At 38.6% G+C, this 24,130-nt stretch overlaps 1 protein-coding gene across 10 annotated transcripts in view; it reads right to left on the minus strand.

Annotated features, from left to right (window-relative positions):
* The window catches only part of PTPN13 (protein tyrosine phosphatase non-receptor type 13), a 212,510-nt gene that overhangs the window by 16,747 nt on the left and 171,633 nt on the right, over positions 1 to 24,130 (minus strand). For all 10 annotated transcript variants that reach the window (XM_072622571.1, XM_072622572.1, XM_072622570.1 and 7 more), the window contains 8 exons: positions 22,925 to 22,995; positions 18,242 to 18,303; positions 12,195 to 12,351; positions 7,873 to 7,998; positions 7,240 to 7,328; positions 5,707 to 5,762; positions 3,285 to 3,388; positions 725 to 873 (listed from right to left, as the gene is read on the minus strand). In XM_072622571.1, coding sequence (XP_072478672.1) covers positions 725 to 873; positions 3,285 to 3,388; positions 5,707 to 5,762; positions 7,240 to 7,328; positions 7,873 to 7,998; positions 12,195 to 12,351; positions 18,242 to 18,303; positions 22,925 to 22,995 — 814 coding nt within the window. The remainder of the gene's footprint in view (positions 1 to 724; positions 874 to 3,284; positions 3,389 to 5,706; positions 5,763 to 7,239; positions 7,329 to 7,872; positions 7,999 to 12,194; positions 12,352 to 18,241; positions 18,304 to 22,924; positions 22,996 to 24,130) is intronic.

A 24,130-nucleotide genomic window follows, 5' to 3' on the forward strand; every position in this document is an offset into this window, starting at 1 on the left:
AAAACTGGAAATCAAGGGGATGCCCATCAATTGGGGAATGACTGAACAAGCTGTGATATATGAATGTAATGGAATACTATTGTGCTATAAAAAATGATGAACAGGAAGATTTCAGAGAGGCCAGGAAGGACTTAAATGAACTGATGCTGAGTGAAAGGAGCAGAACCAGGAGAACTTTGTTCACAGCAACAACCACAGTGTGCGAGGAATTTTTCTGGTAGACTTAGTACTTCACTGTAACGCAAGGACTTAAAAAATTCCCAATGGACTTGATGTGAAATGCCTTCCACATCCAGAGAAAGAACTATGGAATTGGATCGCAGAATGAAGGAGACCATTTTCTTTTGTATTATATTTTGTTTTGTTTTGTTATATGGTTTCTCCCATTCATTTTAATTCCTCTATGCAACATGACTAAGGTGAAAGTGTATTTAATAGGAATGTATGTGTAGAACCCACATAAGATTGTACACTGTCTCAGGGAGGGAGTGGGGAGAAAGGAGAAAAAAAAATCTAAGACATATGGAACTGACTCTAGAACACTGAAAACAAATAAAATAATTTAATAAAAAAAATGGTGAATGATAAGGATATCTCAGAAAAGGCACTATAGGACAAAGAGATCTTTGTAATGGGAAATTAAATAAGGGTTGATGTTAAGGCATCTTTTTCATGCAACAGAACATCATCTTAACAGTCAAAAGAAGCAGCATAAGGAACTCACCTCCAGCTCTTTGGAAGGAATCCCTTGCTCTAGTAGACCACGCAACATTCGGATCACACATTTCAACTTGTTACCAGCATAATTGCCTGAAGGAAGCACTTTGACGACAGGGAGGGCAGAGAGCTCTTTATTTGTTAGAAAGGGGTGATCTACAAAGAAAGATGAAGGGGACTCGTATGTACAGACATGTTTATAGTAATTTTGCCTGTGGGGACAAAGGACTGGAAACTGATGAGGTGTCCATCAGTTTAGAAATGACTAAAGAAGTTATGGTATATGAATACGAAGGACTATTACTGTGATGTAAGAAATAATGAAGGAGATGGTTTCAGAAAAACCTGAGAAGACTTGTATGAACTAATGCAGAATGAAGTAAGCAGAACCAGGAGAACAATTATACAGTTAACAACAATACTGTAAAGACTTAGGAACTCTGGTCAATGTAATGACCAATCACGATTCTAGAGGACTCATGATGAAACTATCTACTCACCTCCTACTAAGGCTATTAAGATGTACTATTGGACATATCAAGGGTGGGAATTTGTTTTACTTTACTACACATAATTGTAACAGGGGTTTTGTTTTTCTTGCTCTCTCTATGGGGAGGAGGAAGGTCGTGGGAGGGAGAGAAGGCAGATTACTTAAAAAATTAACTTGAAGGAGATGATATTTACCAGGAAAAGATTCTATCTCTCTCTCTATCTATCTATCTATCTATCTATCTATCTATCTATCAATCAACCCCTATTTCTCCTTATTGGGACAACTATTTTTGCCACAATTACCATGATTTTACTGTATAAATTGCTTAGCCAGGTGGGTTTTGGAGGGTGACTAAAAATTTTAGGTAGTTCTATGAAACCAATGAATTAGATAAGGTAATTCTTAACTCAAGAACCATTTATTAAGCATCTTAAAGAGATCACAGTCTAACGGGGAAGAGGAGATGCAAACAACTACGTATAAAGTAGTGTCAGAGGGAAAACACCAAGATTAAACAGGACAAGAAAGGCTTCTTGCAGAAAGCTGAACGTTAGCTGGGATGTGAAGGAAGCCAGGGAAACTGGAAGGCAGAGGTGAGTAGAGAGAGAGTTCTAGGTATGGAGGACAGCCAGTGAAAATCCTCAGAGTTGGGAGATGGAATATTGTGTGTCAGGCATAGCAAGGAGGCCAGGGAGATGGCATTTCTGAGCAGATTGTGGGGGAGGAGGGAAATATGGTTCCAGAAAATTAGAAAGGTAGGAGAGGGCCAGGTTATGAAGGGGCTTAAATTCCAAACAAAGGATTTCATATTTAATCTTGGTCGGGGGATGGCATGATCAGATCCATGTATAAGGAATGTCAATTTAATGGCTGAGTAGAACATGTGCTGGAGCAGGGAGAAAGTTGAGGCAGGCAAGGTGGAGGTGGTCTAAAAAGAGAAAAAGGGGAGCATGTAAAGAGGTGACAAAAGTAAAATGGACAGGTCTTGGCAACAGATCGGATGGGGTTGGGGAGAGCAGTGAGACACAGTGAGGAGTCTATTGCAGACTGAGTGACTGGTGGGATGGTGGTACCATATAGAGTAAAAAGGAAATTCAGAAGAGGAGAGAGTTTGGACATGTTGAGTTTAAGATGTCTATGGGATACACAGTTTGAGATGTTCAATATGGTAGATGGAGAGAGGTTAGGGTTGGGTAAAAACATTTAAGAATTAACTGCAAAGAGATGACAATTGGATCTATGGGACTGGATGGCATCATCAAGTAAAATGGTACAGAAAGAGAAGAATCCAAGACAGAGCCTTAGAGGGACATCCACTGTTAGCAGAGGTGACCTGGAGGACACTGAAAAAGGGTGGTTTGACAAGCAGAGAAAGAACCAAGAATATTGTCACAAAAACCTAGAGAGAAGGGGAAAAGAGAGCCATCAACAGTGTGAAAGGCTGCAGAGAGGTTAAGAATAATGAGAATTGAGAAAAGGCTATTAAATTGGCAAATAAACTGGTAACTTTGGAGAGAATAGTGTTAGTTGAATGATAACTTTAGAAACCAGATGACAGAGGGTTAAGATGGGAGTGAGAGGAAAGGACATGTAGGCACTGATTGTAGACGCCCTTCTCTAAGGGCTTAGCTACAAAAGGGAGGAGAGATAATAGGGTGAAAAGCCAGCAGGGGTGAATGGGATGGTTTTGAGGATGGGGGAGATAGAGGCATGCTTTCAGGCAGTTGGGCAGCCGTGTGTAGATGGGGAGAGATTGGAGAAAAGTGAAACAGTGGAGATAAAAGTGGGAGCAATCTATTGGGGGAGACAGGATGGTATGAGATCACATGGGCAAGGAGAAGAGTCACCTCTCAGGGTGAAGGGGATAATGCAGAAGAAATATCAGTGACATGAAATAGGAAGCAGAGGATGAGGGAGGGAGCTTTTGGCTAATGGCTAACATGCAAAGACACACATGTATGTATGCAAACATGGAAACACACACACATACACACACACACACACACACACAAAGACCCTGGCTACATTTCTGCAATATTCAGATTTAGTGAACCACCTGTTAAGCACAACTTACCTTTTGTAGGATCTTCCTGGTTTATTGCTTCACTTGACAACTTGTCACTCCCCCACATTATTTCGCCTTCATCATCTTTCCTCTCTTCAAGCTTTTGAGTTAAGCTGTAAAAAGCAAAGACATTTGTGACATTTTAGTTTCATTAAAAAAAAAAACCCAAAACATTTAAACTCAGGCTATTTATTTTTTCTTCCTGGTAATTTTTTAGGAAGCTCCATGACAACCCTATGAAACCAAGGAAAGCCCCTGTTCCTTGAGTGTGAAACAGCATTAAATGTGCCACCAGGTAATTTCCTTTCTGGATCTCCCTTGCCTTCTGTACTTCACGTGGAAGGATCCCTTTCTAGGGGGAGAAGGTGCATCAGTTTCTATGCTTTCTCTTTCAGATAAGGTCATGACAAGTAAATCTTGAAATGCAAATTCCTGCCATAGCCTCTGGGGCCCTGGCCCTATCTTTGCACCATGTAACTAAGTATTTATTCAAAGTTTAGGAGAATCAGGAAGGATTAAGGAATCACAAAATTGGAGAGTTGGAAGGAGCAGTGACCATTTGGTCTGATGTACACACCAAAGGATTCCCACTGACAAGCACTTGTCCACTTGAAGGAGGTGGCCCTCACTCCCTCACACCCATTCCATGTTGATACATAGCTGTCTAAATAAATTGACCTCTTGACAGTTCCCACCCACTGCTTCTGGTTCTGCCCTCTTGGGCTAGACAGAGTAAGTCTCCACATGATAATATTTCAAATACATGAATATATTTCTCATATGTCCTCCAGAGTCTTCTTCAATAAAGCCTCCTGACACAGACTCCAGGTCCTTTACCGTCCTTTATCCAAGTCACTAATAAATGTTAAAATATACATACATGTACCAAAACAAACAATGTTAACCACCCCAGGGCCAAGAACAGATAGATCCCTGGGGATGCTACGCTTAACTGGAGACCTTTCACCACGTTGATATGGAACCATCACCGTTCTTGGAGTCTGGCCACCAACCACTTGCCAGCTTCTCTATTAAAAAAAAAAACTATGAGATGCTTTACTGTAAGTTTTTTTTATTAGAAAAGATGACTGGGAGAAAATCATTGACCAGAGCTCCAACAAGTGTGTATTCCAGAAAGGTTATCTTAGATGACATAGGTGAATGTGAAAAAGCACAAGAGTGGAAGGAATACAAAATATGTCTACTGGCCTGTTATAATTTTTTTCATGTTAATCAGTATGTGGGACATTATTTTTCCTCTCTGAGTTCTTCATGTGATAATGTGACATTATGCTTGTCATTTAAAAGTCCAGCACTCCACAGATTATTTCTTCTGCAGTATGAGAGTCTGCACTTGGGACAAGCTGATTCCAGATTATTGGGAACATATAGGTTATGTGGTTTGTGGTCCAAAACAGACACTGAAAACCAAGAAATGACCCTCCTGTCTAGACCTTTTAATTAAAAGAGGACACCAAAGATAAAAGACACCAAAGAAAAAAGAACAATCAATCAATGAGTATTTCTTAAGACTTAAGAGAAAAAAGCACCCAGATACAACCCATAACTATTATGGGGTTCATTTTTCCCTGCTTTTTTTTCCCTTTCTGGTTTCAAAATAATAAATGCCTTCCTTTTTCCTCTCATCTATGTGATTCAATGTTGTACCTGAAGTTCTACTGACAGTTCAGATCCTTCTGTAGCAGGCATCAGAGAGCTAGAAGTATAAGGGACCTCAGATGGAAAAAAGGCCAATTGTCTATTTCATAGATCAGGAATCTGAGGCCTGTCCCAGGTCATCAAGACAGCAAAGGCCAGAGGTGGAGGTGGACCAAGATTTTCTGACTCCTGACTCAGTTCTCTTCTTGTTGTACCATATGTTTCTTAAGTATTGCTATGAGTTCCCTCGGCTGGGGCCTGACATGGACTTTATCACTGCTTTATCTAACTTCCTGGTCATAGCTAGTATGTGTAAGAAACAGGGCAAGAAGGAAAGGCAAAATTTCCTTTCTGATTACCTGCTTTAAGATGTTAAATACAGCTAAAATACTGCGGTGAGAAATTATATTTCTATGGTGTATCTCTACATCATTAGGATGAGCCCCTGGAAGGGAATTTTCCCATTAGAAATTTGTCTTTATAGAAGAATGTAATGAACTCTGCTTCTTTTTTTCCCCAGCTACAATTCTGTGTTAACTGAAATTTAAATACAATTATTCTCAAGGCAATCAAAACTAATAAACCAAATTCTAACAACTTGGAGGTAGAACAACATTAGTCTCTGCCAGAATCTAGTTTTCAAAAGGAAAAAGAACAAGTGATGTTAAATCAACATTTCAACAAACAAACAAAAAACTTCCAACTGATTTTGAATAGGGAAACAGAATGCTTTCATCGCAGATATATTTTAGACTTGTCTTAGGATTCTCACCTTTCATTTAGTACTTTTTCTTCACAACAGTCTTCACTGGCATCTGCCTTTGTGGACTAAGAAGAAGGAAATATATAAGTTAAGTAATGGTTGCATCAAAGATCAATCAAACTCCAACTTACATTAGAATGTACTTCAACCTTAGTCATGTTCTTTGAGTGATCTACATATTCTTGCAATAATCCAAAGATCAGGGAATTCTCTAAGGAGGTTGCCCACCAGTCCTTTGCATCCTCACTAGAGCATGTCATGGTCCCCACCCTCCTCAACCATGCCTCTATGTTTCTCCCATAAAGGAAGATAGAAAAGATCTTTGAGGTATCTTTTATCTATAAATTTGTGATATATGGGGAGAAACTGAGAATGGAAAAAGGGACCTGAGAACCCTTAGGATACTTTAAAACAAAGCAGAAAAACTTTCACATTGCCCCTGAATGGATTATAACTCCATATGTGACAAGGGATTGGAGCTGTGACTTTATTAGTATCAGGAACTTCCAGATGAGAAAACACCCTTTACCAATGCAGGTCATACTTTGTTTGCAATTTAAAGTAGAGATGCTTAGATAGATCAAAAGGAGAGTAAGTGACTTGCCCAGAAGGACTCAGGTGTTCCTTGGCTCTAAGGTCAACTCTCTATCTCCTATACTTTTGTGACTTTAGCACAGAACTGAGTGAATAGATCTTTGCACAAATGCATATACTTTGTTATTTTCCCAACTCCATCTATGTCTCTTAAAAATATTACTTGGTATCTTTATTGTTACAGTGAGAGTTAGACAGAGGAAATAAAAAGGAATGCTGGCCAATCATCTGAAAATTGAGCTGGCTACAGTTGCCTGAAAGGCTGAAATCTTGTGATAAAGACAGGCTAGCTGAGAAAGAGGAGAATAAGGGGATCTGCATTTCTAAGTAATTTTCTGTCAAGAAGATGCAATGCTTTATGGTATTCTAGCCAATGAGAAAGTCGTTTAATCTTCTTACTTACATGATGAAAATGATATGATTTGTATGTTCATTTAGTGATGGATCTTTACAGTGGAGGAGTAAAATAGATAGTTGGGTCAAAGCTTCAAATACCATGGGTTGTTCATTGAAAAAAAATCAGCTGGTGACCTGGCTATTCTGCAAATAAAACCCTTATTCATCTGAGGTAAAGGAATTCCAATTCTTTTAGCCCTATGTCAACAAAAAGAGAAATTTCCTGGATCTGATCTCTTTTCAGATTCAGTCCATTTCAAGTTCTGTGTAAACTTATTTTTTTTGCCACAATTTTAGGCTGCTACAAGAAATGTGGGTAATTACCTAGATAATTCTTATATAATACATAGTTTAAATAATTTAATTTCTATTATTTATTTTTATTCATTTTAGATGTCATTTTTCCGGAATCAAATTAGGAGAAAGTGATCATTTTAATTCATGAGATGATTTTTACCAATTAGTCTAATTTTGATTTGGGCAGTTAATTCTCTAAGGCAGTAAAGTACGCATCTTTGGCAAATGTCTTTGACATTTTGCAACATCTCTTACTTCTGGAAAATCTTCAGGTAGAGAAGAGCCATCACAATCTGTGTCTTCTGCTTTTTCTTCCGTCAGATTCCTAAAGGTCTCCAGCATGCCTGTAGGGTACACATATTAGAATACCAAAAGTAAAACCAGCTGAACCAGAGAGGCAAGAAAATATTGTCATTCACATAGTAAAAGGATCCATCCAAAGTCAAAATACACGACTGAGTGTTAAAGTTCTTATCTGAAGTAAAAATAAAAATGAAATAAAATGAAAATATATTTATTGAATCATTATCCCCCTCCATAATCCACCAGCTGGAACTATATAACTCAAGAAGGACACCTGAAATTGAACTGAAACAAAACTGTGTTTTGACTGGAGACAACATTTGGGCAAAATATTTTTTCAAAGAAAATAATAATGATGATATTAATAAAACATACTTGGATTTTAAGGAAAAATTGTCCTCGATTTAATGGAGAAGATTGAGAAGATAGTCATTTAAATCTTTTGCTAGGCATAGCTCAACGATGGAGTGAAAATTCAGGGGGCCTCAAATTAACTTAAATTTATTCTCTTGAAATAAGGCAGTTGTGCACCAGTCCTGGCACCCATCTGTGTACAATGGCTTTGTCTATGCAGTGCACAGTCACCTGCTATCGTGTGATTGCAGTTCAACAGGTTCTGGGCTTCTTCATCCACAACGTCCAACAAGGACTGGATGACTTCATCTTCCTGGGGATCATCATCACAGGTGACATCTTCTTGCCCTTCAATTTCTTGAAAAACAAATTCATAGGAAGCATTAGTGAAGGAAACTGAGTAGAGATGTAGATGAAAGGTACTGTATTCACTGCACCTCCTTATACATTTATTTAATACTGTGAAACTAACTACAGTTTTCAAGGTACTTTATAGAGGTTTTCAGTCTTCATGTAGGGCTGTGGCTGTACTTTCACCCCAATTCATCAATTAATCAAAGTTTAAACCAGGTTTTAAGGAATTGTTTTTTTCAAATCTTATCAAAATGAGCCCTTAATTCATTTGAAACAATTGTAGGGCTTTGGGGCACTGGATGAGAGGCAGATAAAAATTGCTGAAATAATCAGATACACCTCTGAGCCTCTGGCATTAAATAAAACAGAAAGTCAGTTCAGAGTTATTGGCCAAGTGATAAGTCTGAGAGACAAAGTCAAGCCTCTGAGACGTAATCACCCTAAGGGGGAGGACACTGTTTTTTTTCTCTGTCTCATCCACCCTCTCTCTCTGGACCATATCATCAGAGAGACTAAGCCAGTAGGAAACAACACAGCTAACCAGAATCCAGGACATATTAAGGCTATACTGATGTTGAACACAGACATACAGGTACATAGAATAACAACCATTCCATGGAGAAAGCAGCATCTGGAAGTGAGACCCTTCATGGTAGAGAGAATACTGGTGTGAATTCTCCAAAAGCACTGACATTTGGAACTTAGCAGACCTACGTGGAACTTCATGAAGAGTCTATGGAAATGACTTCCAGTAAACAGGAGTTGTGAGTTTTCTATACATATGTGCCACTACCATTGTAGTTTAAGTTCAAGCTGATGCTTTCCCTGACTCTGCATGTATTTATGTAAGAGTTTGCCTTGGGTCTTTTTTTAGGAGATGGGGTAGGTTTTGTAACAACTGTTCTTGCTGTACCTTCTTAGTAAATTCCCTTTCTAAAAGTTAATGGAGTTCAACTGGTTGACTGATAATGAGAAGCACACTGTTGGGGGCTCATTAGCAACAGCAGCAGAAAATCCATCTACCACTTGGGGACTTAGCTAATCCAAGTGAGAGTTGGGGGTTTCTTGTGGGAGGATTTTGGATTTGAAAGGATCCAATGGATCCATGATGCAGGATCCTGGATTCTGTATCTAAGCCTCTTGTTCTTGGATACCATGGCTTGCAGAAATGGGCAGTCTTCTCCGCCCCCTCTCTCTTAGGCTGTGATTAGTTTATTTTCTGAGATATTTCTTTAAAATCAGTTATTTTCTTTAAGATAATGTTCGCTTGTTTAAGTATTCAAACACTGATAATCTATTGTATTACTAACGCATTTGTTCAAGATAATGTTACTATTTAGTCAAATGTGGGTCATATGTATATTTTTATTTTAGATGGCTGGACACAAGTCCAGACAGCTTGTATGAGGTCATCATGGATTGCAGGATCATATGATAACATATGCCTGCTGCTCTGGGAATGTTGACTAATCGACCTCAAGTCCTCAGTCCCTTTGGGGAGTCCCACAACTATTCAGGGCTTGGATTTATTTCCTTTTAAGTTATGTTTTAGTGAAGGGTAGGTTACAAAAACCATTTAGGTTGCCCTGTGCATCGAGAGAGATCCTTTGGAAAAATTTTAGGAGTTCCAAATTACCCACACATCATTTTTATGTGGACTTTTAGCAGCAGCATCTTGTGTGTGAAAGTGATTCCTTGAGACATTGGCTGTGCCTTGAAAGAATGACTGAAAAAGGAATTATTAAGCACTTCCTAATTTATAAGGCAGTGAGATAGTATTGTGGGTAGAGCATGGGCTCTAGAGTCAGGAGACCTGAGTTCAAATCTGACCTGAGATACTTATTGGCTGTGTGATCCTGAGTAAGTCATTTAACCTCTGTCTGCCTTAGTTTCTTCCACTGTAAAATGGGGATAATAATAGCACTTACTTCTCAGAGTTCTCATGAGTATTCAATGAGATAATATTTGTAAAGCACTTAGTATAGTTCCAGGTACACAGTAGGTACTTAACAACTTCTCATCACTTTCTCTTCTTCTACTATGTGCAAAGCATTATACTAAGCACTGGGGATAAAAAGAGGAATGGTGAGATTGTCCCTATTCTCAAGGAACTCACATTCTAATTCAGAGATAAAAACAGTAAAGCTTAGCCACAGGGTGAATGGAAAAGTCTAGAATTCCTAAGAGAGCATCTGAGGTGTAAATGGAAATGCCCAGGGGTCCTTAGGCTATGCCATTGGATCCCATGACCATGTCGGGGGTCTGTAAGGCCAATGGCTAGTTTTAGGGAGACCTTAGGAGGCAGTGGCTCAGCAAACAGTAAGGTCTGGTAGTCTTCCATCTCATTAGAGGGAACAGAGTTGGCTGTTATCTAATACCACATATCTGGAAGCACAGAATAATGAGAATTTCCCATTTGTTTATACACTATGCCACACGTGCTTTCTGAGGCTTTTCAGTACATGTACATTGTACGTTCAGTGCCTGAATCTCCCTAAGTCCCCAGAGAACTCAGTATCTGGGACAATAAACTTTGCAAAAAACAGCGCAGCTGATTTGCTAAGGCCAGCCACAAAGTCTAATTATGATTCCTACCCTACCTACCCTAATTAAATAATCAATAATAAACAGACTAAATGAGGCATTAAGTAATTTTCCTATAATATCACACTCTGTGGATGTGTCTTTAACAAATTTTAAGTGATCACAGGTCTCTGAGCCATGAGATGGAAGGCAGATGACACCACACAGGAAACATCTTGTGACTGACTGAGGTCAAGTCATACTTCTTGAGCTACAAGCCAGTTTGGAGTTGTGTGGTCTGATGGCTGAGGAGCTCTATCCAAGTCCTGAGAGACAATGACTCAGAGGGAAAAGAGATTTTTCCCTTCTCTATTTTCCCCCTCTTCCTCAAGTGACTATAACTTCAGGAGATACAGTAGCAAACACAGCCTGTGGCAGAGACATCTTATGGTTCTATGTCCTCTACAAATATTTCACCATCACTGAACTATTTGAGATCATTTTCCCCAGGGGCATCATGTATATGTAGGAGGAGAGGCCATCACTGGTTTGAAGAGAATATTTGTACAGAACTATCTTAGCAAGTGCAAGGATGCTTTTCTAAAGGCTTAATGATATTTCATCTCTCTTCCTCCCGCCTTCTCTCCCTCCTTCCTTCCCTCTCTTCCTCCCTTCCTTCCTTCTTTCCTTCCTTCCTAACACAGAAATGTTTTATCTGATTGAATATATATAAGATCTATATCAGATTGCTTACCATCCCAGGGAGGGAGAAAGAGAGGTAGGGATAGAATTTGGAACTCAAAACTTTCTTTAAAAAAAGTTAAAAACTGTTTCAACATGTAATTATTGATAAAAATATTATTTAAAAAAAGCCTAATGACTGATAATGGAGAACACTCTAGTGGGGACTTGGGAATGCTATTAGAAACCCAGCTAATCAAAGTTATACCTAGAACCCTAAGGGTAGTAGTAGCCACCCTCTGGGAACCTGGCCTTCCAGTTTAAGTGCTCAGTTGGGGAAATGCTTACAAATGGAATGCTACATTTAATTTCACATGTTATTTTTAATTTCAGAAAACTGTAGCTTTTCTCTTGAAGACAGAATAACACTTGTTAATATTAACTCCTATATATTTAGCATTAATAATTTAATTAAATTGAAAGAAATAACACCTACTATGTTCCAGCTACTATGTTTGATGCTTATGGATACATGATTCAATTTTTCTACCCTTTCCCAACTGCCATCACAAAACAAAGAAACAAAAAAGAGTTCATTAATTTTTGATGGGATGTCATTGAATCAGCTTTGAGTAATTCAACACAGAAACAGAATTTTAAAAGAATTTCATTTGACAAAGATTAATGCTATCAGACTATATCCTGATGGCACCATAGTGAGTTCTCTTGGTGATAATATCTATGACTCATTGTAGAAACATTGCTTCACAGAGCAAAAGAAACATGACCTCCACCCAAATAAATACTCATTTTTACAACTATTTCCTTTGATATACTAATGTCAAATGTAGGGTTAGATGCTTGGATGATACTGAACTAAACAGAGTCCATAAAAATCCTTGGACTTTACATTTTTTTTTCTTCCAAGCCTCATTCCTAAGATACACATCTAATTCAGCCAAATGTTTTGAGAACAAGTCATCAATTCTTCTTACCTGAGGTATTATTGTACTTGGAATAACTGGATGATTGATTAATAAAGGAACCTACAGGCATCTCTCTGGGCATGATCAAGTTCACTGAACTCTTGGTCTGAGAAATATAATTTGTTGCCTCAAGAAATGAATCTTCTGTCACTCTTTCCCCATTTGTCTAAAATGTTAAAGTAAAAACAAGTAAATTAATTTTCTCTTTTACAGATTTCTCAGGAACATTCTGCCTTTGAATGAATCAATTTAATTTAGGGGATCAGGACAAGAGAAACATAAGCATCTCTGTCTACTTACCTAGGGGTCCAGGACTAAACTTTTACATAGTAACATACAGAAGTTTGAAATGATCCCTCTATCACTGATAAAATGGAAATAAGTCACTGGAGACACTGAGATTTTCAAGTATTTTTAAAACATTTGGACATGCTAATCAATAGAACCCAGGTGAGATAGAATTTCCTGTGGGACAAAGTTGTATCCTGTCTCTTGAAGAGAGTAAAACATTAAATACAATCCAAAAAGCTACTATGTGCCATCACTGGGCTAGGTACTGAGGACAGAAAAGCACGAACAAAAGTTAGAGTCCTCCAGAATTGGTGAGAGTAAAAAAGCAGGCAAGGGGTATAGCACCAAAGTCTGAACATTCCTGATAAAGACTGGGGGGTCAAATCCAGTAAGAGGAATGAACCTGGTGAATCCCTCAGACTGGCATTTGTAAGAGTAGACAGTAGGTTCCAAACAAAACAAATTCCATTTAAATTCAAGAAATTTTCATCCAGGCCCTTCCTCTCCCTTCTCCAGACAGGGAGAACTACTGAAGATTCTCCTAGAGCTTTCTCGCAGATGCTCTGTCTCTTGAGTTCAGAAGCAAAGCAGAGTAAGGTGAATGAATACACAAACATGATGATAAAAAAAGTGGACAAGCCATGTCAAGGAGGGACTGGGAAAAACTATTTTAAAATGGTTGGGGAGAGGGGAGGAAGAAAGAAAAAAAGAGAATTACATGGGGGAGGTGGCTGAATTGGGCTCAAAAAGAAGGTGTCAGCTTCACCAAATGGGGATTAGGGGAGTAGGTTCCAGGCATTCCATGCATTCCAAACATGGTGACTGGACAGGGTGGTATGAAACAAGAATGTGTAAAGGGGTGGGGGGGGACCCTATGGAACAGGCTGAAAAGATGAGGCTTGGCCACACTGGGAAGGAAGTACTCTGGATATCAGGAATGAGAATATGTACTTTTATTGGTGGGTAATGGGAAATGACTGAAGGTTTTTCAGTAGAAAGGTAAGACCACAGAGATACAACATGAAACAATGACGGGCAGGCTGGACTGGAACACGGTCAGGCTAAAGACAGAAAGACTAGTGAGGAGGTTAACCCTCGACTGTCCATTTTTACCACCTGATTTTATCCTTCTTGGTTTAGAACCTAGAAAAGGATCAGAAGAAGGTAGCAAATGAAAATATCTAATTTGTAGTGAGATGGGATTTTCCTGAAGGCAGAGTACCAAAATTGTAGGATGAAAGATTTAGAGCAGCAAGGGGCAAACTAGTCCACCCTCTTTTTACAGAGGGAGAAAATGAGTCCAAGGCAGATAAATAACTTGTCCAGTTTCACATAAGTATTATATAGTAGAGGTGATATTTGAATTCTCTGACTCTCAGCATAGCATTCTTTCAATCAACTAAATGCGAAATGAATGAAAGTACAACACTATATATTTATAAATGACAGAGATAGAGTCTAATTGTTTCCCAATCTGAAACTCAATTAGATGATAGAACAGTTATTACTAAAAAATGGAGCCAACCCCCCCCCCCAAAAAAAAACCCAAAAAAGATTTGCAACCAAAATAAGGGTAGAAAGTTATCTCTGTGATATATCTCTTGAGAGTCCATTAGGTGTGCAAGATGAATACTTGTGTACCATGGTATGAATAAAAATATTGCTACATCTTCTGAAATAGCTCGAGTCTAAGAAAGGTGTGGTGGAGGTAACAGCTCCTTTCAGTGACAGTTTCACCAAGAATGAGATATCTTCCCAGTCTGCAGTATTGACTGGATGCTCTTTTGGCAAATAGATGCTTTGACAGACTCAGTGACAGCCCCTGTAATTTTACTAGAGAGGAAGCCCTGTTATACAAACTCCCTCTGTGGAATTTAACTGAGAACTTTTTACAGCTTACATTTGTAGCTGAGGAAATAACTTGAACCTGATCTCAATGACTCTAAGTGTGGTCCTCCATCTAGTACATATTATTTGACCTCTGACAGATGTTTAGGATGTTATAAAAGAAATAAGAGGAAGGCACAGTGACTACTTTATATCTACTTTACAATCTACTGGTATAGCTCCCATTATATTTCCCAGACTAATACTCTGTTTTTCTAATAACGTCATTGTAACATTTTAACTATATTGGACTGTGGAACCCTACTCACATCGCATCACATTCTATTGCATCGTATGGTATCACATCATTTCACACACACACACACACACACGCACACACACACACATACCACATGGTCAGCTTGTTTTGTGCAAATTTAAGACCTTTCTATTGCAGGTGTCTTATTCATATTCCTATGAATTCGATTCATATGCAGGTGCATATATGAATAAATGCATGCATATGCATGTAGAAATCTATCTATACATTTGCTGTAATACTGTCACTTTTCAGTTGACTGCCTATGACCCCTTTTGGGGTGTTCTTGGCAAAGACACTGCAATTGCCATTTCCTTTGCCAGCTCATTTTATAGATGAGGAAACTTAGGCAAAAAGGGTTACATGACTTGCTCAGGGTCACATAGATAGGAAATATCTGAGGCCAGATTTGAACTCCCAAAGATGAGACTGACTCTATACCCTGGGCCACCTAGGTGTTTCTATGTTTCTTTCCTTTCTTCCTTCCTTCTTTCTTCCTACCTACCCACCTAGTTTGTTACAGTATATCATTTCTACCATGATTTCATATTCAGAACCATTCAGCCTCACCCATATTTCTATTTTCTTTCATACTAGCACATGTATACATTTTCCCATTTTCCCAAGCTCAACTCCCCTCAAAGATCTTCTTGTACATACCCTCATCTTTGATACCTGTTTCCCTTGTATCTGCTTCTTGTCCTGAACTAAAAATCTAGAAAAACTTATCATCCAAATCATAAACATTGCTCTAACAGAACATCATAAAATTGCTATTAAAAATGGGAATGATTATCCTTGTCAATTCTGAATGAAGAAACAAACTCATTGACTAGCTTTCATTATTAATGAAGAGAGTACTGACTAGAAAAGCTCTCTCCTGCCATCTAGGGCATTAATTTGGTGCTTCATGGCACCTATAGATCTCTTGAACTACTAAAAATATCAAAGTTGTAGAGAAAGCAAACCAAGGAAGGGGAGATCAAAGAAAGAATCCACATTTTATACGAAATGTTGAAAGTAAAGAAAGCAAAACCAGGCAGAGACAGAATGACAACAACAATGAATGTGGAAATAGCAACAATAGTAACAACTGCACAACAAACCTGGACCAGAATGGTTCATAATTAGGTTTAAACTTGTCATAAAAAATGTCCTCCCTCTCTTTGCAGAGGTGGGGACTATAGGTATGGAATACTGCAGATACTGTCAGACTCAGTTTATATATGGGTTAGTTTTGCTGAACTACTTTTATTCTTTGTTACAAGGGATAGCCTTCTATGTCGGGGACAAGGTAAGGAATATATTTGGTAAAGTAAGAACAAAAGATGTGGATGAAATTTTAAAAAGTATTTTGAAGCTGCTGACTAAACACAGTTATAACTCACTGACACCTTGCTCAGTCAACTACAATTCTGTTTTCTGGGGATGGTTTTTTTTTAGAGTTGAATACAACCTTCATTTCAATTTAGGGATCAATCAACAGCAATGACTTTGTAACAAATCTTGAATAAAATCTTGACTATTGCTTAATTTTTCAGTTTAATTATAAATTGCTGCAATAACTTCAAAGGATAGGATAGTTTGTAAAAGAAAAATGATTATGTCAAAAATCCAAAGTTAAACTACCACTGTGAAGTTGTAAATGTTCTGAGGATGTCATCATTTTCATTAAGATGAAAATAAATTTGGTAGGTGGCATAAGCCAGTCATGCCAAAAAGTTTTATTCCGTTGTAAGATCCCACTTCTCAGGAAGTCATGATATAATCATTGGCATTCAAAGATAAAACAGAGTTGAGAGTTGCTCCCGGAAGACCATGATTACATTAAAATATGTGGGCAGCTTTGGATGGGAAAAAAGTCTCATGAGAGTTGTGTTAACCGAAAAGAAATTCCCCATTTCTCCCTCACAGCAGGGTGCTGACATTTACAAAGAAACAGACTCTGCTCAGCAGGAATAAACCCTGAACTCATGAAAGTTTATTTGCTTGAACTCTGTGAGAGCGGAGAACTGCTGAGTAGGCAGAAGAAAGTGAATGTTCTCGCCACTTCTCAAGATGCAAGACAAGAAGCAGTTTCTGAGTGGGAGCCTGAGGTATTTGTGGCTTATTATATCTAGACTTCATTAACGGCCTGTGTTTAACTTGGTCTAAGGGAGTGAGTGACCCACCTGAGATACCATGGCACATTTTTGTCATCAAGTTCATACCTGTCTCCCATGGAAATCATAACCATTTTTTTTTAAAGCAGGAAGGGATTTTAGAGGTCACTTTATAAAGGAAGAAATAAGAGTGGGCAGTTAAGTGAGAGGCTAAGAGTCACAGGACTAAGGCAGTGGAGTGTGGTAGAAAGGGGACTAAGATGGGAATCCAAAGTCCTAGACTATTCTCCTAAACTATCTCAGAATCAATTATCTGAACTGAAAAATGGTTCGAATTATACTCATGCTCCTTTTCTTACAGAGTGGTTATGATGAACAAATGAGCATGCTCTACAAAGTACAGGAACATATAAAAGCTCTACTGTTCATGGTACGGATTTGGGATAGACCCCAGACTGCCTTGTTCAGATCATGTCTGCAGATGGCTGCAAGGGAGGGCAACTCTCTGTGCATTGTACAGGCCAAAAACACTTAATCTGTGAGCTTCAAAATGACATTAATAAAGTGCATACGACATGATGGAAGCTTTCCTCTAAAATATAGCAAAGAGTTCAAACTGTAAACAGATACAGCTGTTACCATTTAAGAAAAGCTCATCACATGCTCTAATCATGTAAAACTCTATTAGGAACTATTTATATAGATTTAAAAATCAGAAATGGGCAGAAAGAATGAAAATAGGATTTAGGGATATGTTTAAAATCTTCTTTGCAAAATCTGCCCTCGTTTCTCCATCGCTCACCAAAACAATTCTTTTTTTTCTCCATGTGTATATTTTATTTTTTTTAAATAAATTTTGAAAAAAATTGTTAAAAATCTGCTTTTCCTTTTTCCTATCTACTCCCTTCCCACTGGAAAAGAAAAAGAATAAAAATCCTTTGTAACACACAAACTTAGTCAAGTAAGACAAATTCTCACATTGGCTAAGTTTAAAAAAATTGTCTCAATGCACACTCCATCAGAAAGTAGGTAGCATGCAAAACAATTCTTAAGCTTGGTTTTTTAAAAAAAAACCATCATTCCTTAGTGATGAAATTTCTGAGCCTTTGGGGAGTATATTAGACTTTTGCCACAAGTGATCTCTTGGAAGCGAAGTTTGACATTTGAAGGTCAGGGCTGGTGAACACAAAGCTGATACAGCAATTCTGCTAACCACATCCTTTTCTGGTGTTCCACACTGGTGCCAACTACACACAATTCTGTATGTGAGCCAATTACTCCCAGAAACAAAATGATCTATTTAAGTAATTCAGCTCAGTCAATAACAGCTAAGCATCTGCCTAAAGCTTAGAGTCTTTGAATGTGGTATTTTCCCTTAGTGATCCATTAAACAATGTAAAATTATATGCCTAAAAAGGCCAAAACAAATCCTTAACTTATTGGAATAAAATACAAAATCTGAATATTTCACTTAGCTTGAGTATGACAGGAATGAGTAAACAGGGATTTCTATTTACCTTAGGGTAACAATTTTCTTGGGTTGTAGCTGGTTGGCTACCTGGACCTCCATGGTGATGACCTACAAGGAATGGAGAAAAGTGATGACAATGTAGCACAAAAACATCATATCCAGATGAATTCCAAATAAGCCAATGCTATTATATATTCCAGTCCCATAATATCAAAAGACTTGCACCAAAAATTTAGATTCAATTGAATAGTAGAGAAAAGATCACAGAGTCATGGAGTATTGGATTTGGAAGAAACTTCAGAGATTATCTACCCAAATCCTGTTATTCTACAGGCATCCCCCCAAAAGCTTTATGCATTATCCTGTTCCTTTTTCTTTTTAGAAGTCATTTTTTAGATACTCTCAATTAACGGCTCAGTGTAGGATGCTGTATTTGTATCATGTCTGTTGTCAGTGTGAATATTGCTGAAGAATTTCACATCGTTAGAATGCAATGAAATGTTAACGATACTAGGAAATGGCTATACAATGATACATGAATGTAAGAAAGGCAAAGACAAAGAGTTCAGAGGAGCATGGGAAGATGTAAATGAACTGATGCAGTGAAGTAATAGGAAGCAGGAAAACAAGATACACAAAAACTACAGTTGTGAAAATGGAAAGAACAAAAGCCGCTGACCTGAATGCCAAGCAATTCTGAAGACTAAGGTTGGCCCCAGAGAAAAGATGATAAAGACAGCTCCCTCCATCTTTGTGGGTACAGATCTATGCATGTGGACACCGCCTAGAGTGTCAGACTTGGCAGTGGTGTTGGTTAATTTTGTTGAATGATTTTGTTTGTAATATATTCAAAAATTGATGTGATCTGAAATAGACTGGTAGTACACAGATGGAATCTGGTCTATTCAAATTCATTTTACAGCTAAAGAAACTTAGGCCCAGCATTGACCACCTTTGGCTTAGTTACAGAAGAATGAGCAACTGGTTATATAGTCATCCCTTCCACATCACAGAGGTTAGGGGTGCGGGAATCTAACCTAGACAAAAGAAAACTCGACCATGATTTTCCAAGATCGGAGGGGAGATCAATGCTTTGCTCAGACCTAAAAACAATTGTAATTGTGTGTGTGTGTGTGTGTGTGTGTGTGTGCGCGCGCGTGTGAAAGCTTCAGAAAGGCAGATTGTGGCTCAATATAAGGAAAAACTTCCTAAATAATTAAAGTTGGCTCAAAGTAGGTTGTCTTGTGTCATTCTCTTCATCCTCCATTCCCCACCTCCTTCAGTTTCCTATTAGAATATAAGTTGCTTGAGGGCAGGGAATACATTCCTTTTTACTTATATTTACAGATCCAGGGCTTAGCATAGTGCCCAGAACACAGAATGTGCTTAGGAAATACTTGTTGACTGACTGGAAGATCTTCCTGATTACTACTTGGTGAGAAGGAGATTCTTCTGTGTCCACTCGTTAGGTTAGAAGAGAGCCAGAATAATGTAGTGGATAAAATATTGAACTTAGAGTCAGAAGATCTAGGTTTGAATTCTGCCTCAGATATCAGTTATGTGATTACAAGTAATTTTTAATTTTTTAAAGCCTTTGCTTCTCATCTTTTAAATGGGGGTAATATATATACAACATGAACTTGTGAGGAAAGTGATTTGCAAAACTTTAAGTGCAGATTATTGATATGCTATAATGATCTCTATGATCCCTTCCATCAAAGATATTCTGTGACTGTATGAATCCTTATTTTCTTTTTCTTTTTAAATTTTTTATTTAACTTTTAACATTCATTTTCACAAAATTTTGGGTTCCAAATTTTCTCCCCTTTTGTCCCCTCCCCCCACCCCAAAACACTGAGCATTCTAAGTGCCCTTATCACCAATCTGCCCTCTCTTCTATCATCCCTCTCTATCCCTCTCTGCCCTTGTCTCCATCTTCTCTTTTGTCCTGTAGGGCCAAATAACTTTCTATACCCCTTTACCTGTATTTCTTGTTTCCTAGTAGCAAGAACAGTACTCGACAGTTGTTCCTAAAACTTTGAGTTCCAACTTCTCTTCATCCCTCCCTCCCTACCCCTTCCCTTTGGAAGGCAAGCAATTCAATACAGGCCATATCTGTGTAGTTTTGCAAATGACTTCCATAATAGTCGTGTTGTATAAGACTAACTATATTTCCCTCCATCCTATCCTGTCCCCCATTACTTCCATTCTCTCTTTTGATCCTGTCCCTCCCCATGAGTGTTGACCTCAAATTTCTCCCTCCTCCCCATGCCCTCTCTTCCATCATCCCCCCCATCCTGCTTATCCCCTTATCCCCCACTTTCCTGTATTGTAAGATAGGTTTTCATACCAAAATGAGTGTGCATTTTATTCCTTCCTTTAGTGGAATGTGATGAGAGTAAACTTCATGATTTTCTCTCACCTCCCCTCTTTATCCCTCCACTAATAAGTCTTTTGCTTGCCTCTTTTATGAGAGATAATTTGCCCCATTCCATTTCTCCCTTTCTCCTCCCAATATATTTCTCTCTCACTGCTTGATTTCACATTTTTAAGATATGATCCCATCCTCTTCAATTCACTCTGTGCACTCTGTCTCTATGTGTGTGTGCGTGTGCGTGTGCATGTGTGTGTGTATAATCCCACCCAGTACCCAGATACTGAAAAGCTTCAAGAGTTACAAATATTGTCTTTCCATGTAGGAATGTAAAAAGTTCAACTTTAGTAAGTCCCTTCTGACTTCTCTTTGCTGTTCACCTTTTCATGCTTCTCTTCATTCTTGTGTTTGAAAGTCAAATTTTCTTTTCAGCTCTGGTCTTTTCATCAAGAATGCTTGAAAGTCTTCTATTTCATTGAAAGACCAATTTTTCCCCTGAAGTATTATACTCAGTTTTGCTGGGTAGGTGATTCTTGGTTTTAGTCCTAGTTCCTTTGACTTCTGGAATATCCTATTCCATGCCCTTCGATCCCTTAATGTAGAAGCTACTAGATCTTGTGTTATCCTGATTGTATTTCCACAATACTTGAATTGTTTCTTTCTAGCTGCTTGCAATATTTTCTCCTTGACCTGGGAACTCTGGAATTTGGCCACAATGTTCCTAGGAGTTTCTCTTTTTGGATCTCTTTCAGGCAGTGTTCTGTGGATTCCTTGAATACTTATTTTGCCCTCTGGTTCTAGAATCTCAGGGCAGTTTTCTTTGATAATTTCATGAAAGATGATGTCTAGGCTCTTTTTTTGATCATGGCTTTCAGGTAGTCCCATAATTTTTAAATTGTCTCTCCTGGATCTATTTTCCAGGTCAGTTGTTTTTCCAATGAGATATTTCATATTATCTTCCATTTTTTCATTCCTTTGGTTTTGTTTTGTGATTTCTTGGTTTCTCATAAAGTCATTGGCCCCCATCTGTTCCATTCTAATTTTGAAAGAACTATTTTCTTCAGTGAGCTTTTGAACCTCCTTTTCCATTTGGCTAATTCTGCTTTTTAAAGCATTCTTCTCCTCATTGGCTTTTTGAACCTCTTTTGCCAGTTGAGTTAGCCTATTTTTCAAGGTGTTATTTTCTTCAGCATTTTTTTGGGTCTCCTTTAGCAGGGTGTTGACAAGTTTTTCATGCTTTACTTGCATCTCACTCATTTCTCTTCCCAGTTTTTCCTCCACCTCTCTAACTTGATTTTCAAAATCCTTTTTTTGCTCTTCCATGGCCTGAGCCCATTGGGTGGGCTGGGATCAGAAGCCTTGACTTCTGTGTCTTTCCCTGATGGTAAGCACTGTTCTTCCTCATCAGAAAGGAAGGGAGGAAATACCTGTTCACCAAGAAAGTAACCTTCTATAGTCTTATTTTTTTTCCCTTTTCTGGGCATTTTCCCAGCCAGTGACTTGACTTCTGAGTATTCTCTTCACCCCCACCTCGCCTCCAGATCCTCCCAGCCAATGCTTGGGGTCTGAGATTCAAATGCTGCTTCCCAGCTTCAGGGCTTTGGGTGGGGGCGGGTCTGCTATTCAGTGTGAGATCAAGTTCAGGTGCTCAGGTGGGGGCAGGGCTGCCTCACAGGCTCAGTTCCCTCAGGGGGTTTATGCAGAGACCTTCAACAATGGATCCGGGCCCTGTTTGCTCCCGCCTCTGCTGCTGCCTTCCGAGGGGGCCTGAGTTATGGGGGCACCCCACTCCCCTCTCGGCAAGCCTAGAAGACCCTCTCACCAACCTTTGGGGCCTGTGGGTGGAAGGACCAGCATGGCTGCTGGAGATTCCATCCCTGAAGCCCGCTCGGATCTGCTCCTCTCAGTGCTGCGCAGCCAAGGCAGGGCTGGGCTCGGCTCTGGGTCCGGGGTGCGACGGACCTTTTGCGAGAGATTTTCAGGGCTCTCTGAAACAGAAATCTCCTCTGCTCCATTGTTCTGTGGCTTCTGCTGCTCCAGAATTTGTTGGGAGTTCTTTTTTACAGATATTTTATGGGCTGTGGGTTCGGAGCTAGCGTATGTGTGTCTTTCTACTCTGCCATCTTGGCTCCCCACATGAATCCTTATTTTCAAAAGGCATGTCAGTCATTCACTTCAATATCTAAATTGTTCAAGTATTATAATCTCTACTGAATCCTGGTCACATCTATATTTGAATTTGTTTTGTCCCCTATAGGAATTCAACAAATATTTTTGAAGATGAAAAAACTGTAGTGACATTATTTTAATGAAGAGATAACATAAACAATTTATTTTCTAAAATATTATCCTTACCATTATCATTAGTTGACCTTGAGTTTGAAACAGTATGACTCTTTGACTTGGGAACTACTGGATGGCCATCTCTGTAATACCAAGAAAAAGACATTTGTAAAATATTTGGGCAATCCATTGTTGAAACATTTCAAAATATTAGCTGTTCACTGTGGTACTTAGCCTTTCTTAATACAATTTTGCCTTAGACTCCATTTAAATACAAGATAATATATTCCTCTCCTCCCTCCCTGCAAGACACTCAGTGCTCAGAAGTCCTCTGTTACATTGAAGCCTGGATAATTTTTGGCTTAGCAGTAATAGGTCTCTGAGTAAATTTTTAATATGAAGATATTCAACCACGTTCTCTTTCACCAATATGTAAGTATAAAGAGGTCACAATGATGACTTTCACTGGCTGGGAGTAGTGGTGGTAGAATGGAGGGGAAGGTCCCAGAAATAAAGTCAGAATTTAGCAATAATTGTTGCTTTGGGCATAATCCTGAGTTGTGTTGCTAGGCACTATTTCAATGTTATTAAGACACCAAGAGGAAAGGTACAGAATAAGATGGTATCAGTCACTACTACTGATATATCTTACTTGCGCATGCAACCAGGATCAGCACTGGTAACAACCAGTGTTCATTCCCATGCCACTAATGGGTACTAGGTGTACAAAACCATGGTAAGGAAAAGGTTTCAGTTATTGCTGCTATCAACACAAATCCCCCCATTTTCTATTTTTTATAAAGGTGGTAAGGGATTCCTGGGATATAAAGACAATTCACAGGAACTGGAAAAGATATTGATTTCCACAAAAATATTTTTCAGGTTGTTCGACCAATTATTGAAAGCCTCACTGGGCAAATGCTTCTTTGCCCATGTAATCCTTAAGAAGACATGACAAAGCAGGTCAATAATTCCCCACTGGGGAAAAGGGAAAGGATACACAGTGCTAAAGGAATTAATACTATTAGCAAAAGAGCTAACAAATGGACTAAAAGTGTAACAAAATCTCACATTTGAAAGAGAAACTATGCAACCCTGACAGATAGATAATGTAATATGATATAACATGCAATATAATAGGTTTATCTGGCATTTATTTGTCCTTGATCTACCATATCTATAAACTGGATAGACCACTTTCATGTTTATTTTCATAACCTATTTCCATAGCATATGATAGAAAAAATCCTCTATTCACTGTTTTCCTTAAGCTCATGT

Source organism: Notamacropus eugenii, chromosome 7 (genome assembly GCF_028372415.1).
Source record: "Notamacropus eugenii isolate mMacEug1 chromosome 7, mMacEug1.pri_v2, whole genome shotgun sequence".
Taxonomy (NCBI): domain Eukaryota; kingdom Metazoa; phylum Chordata; class Mammalia; order Diprotodontia; family Macropodidae; genus Notamacropus; species Notamacropus eugenii.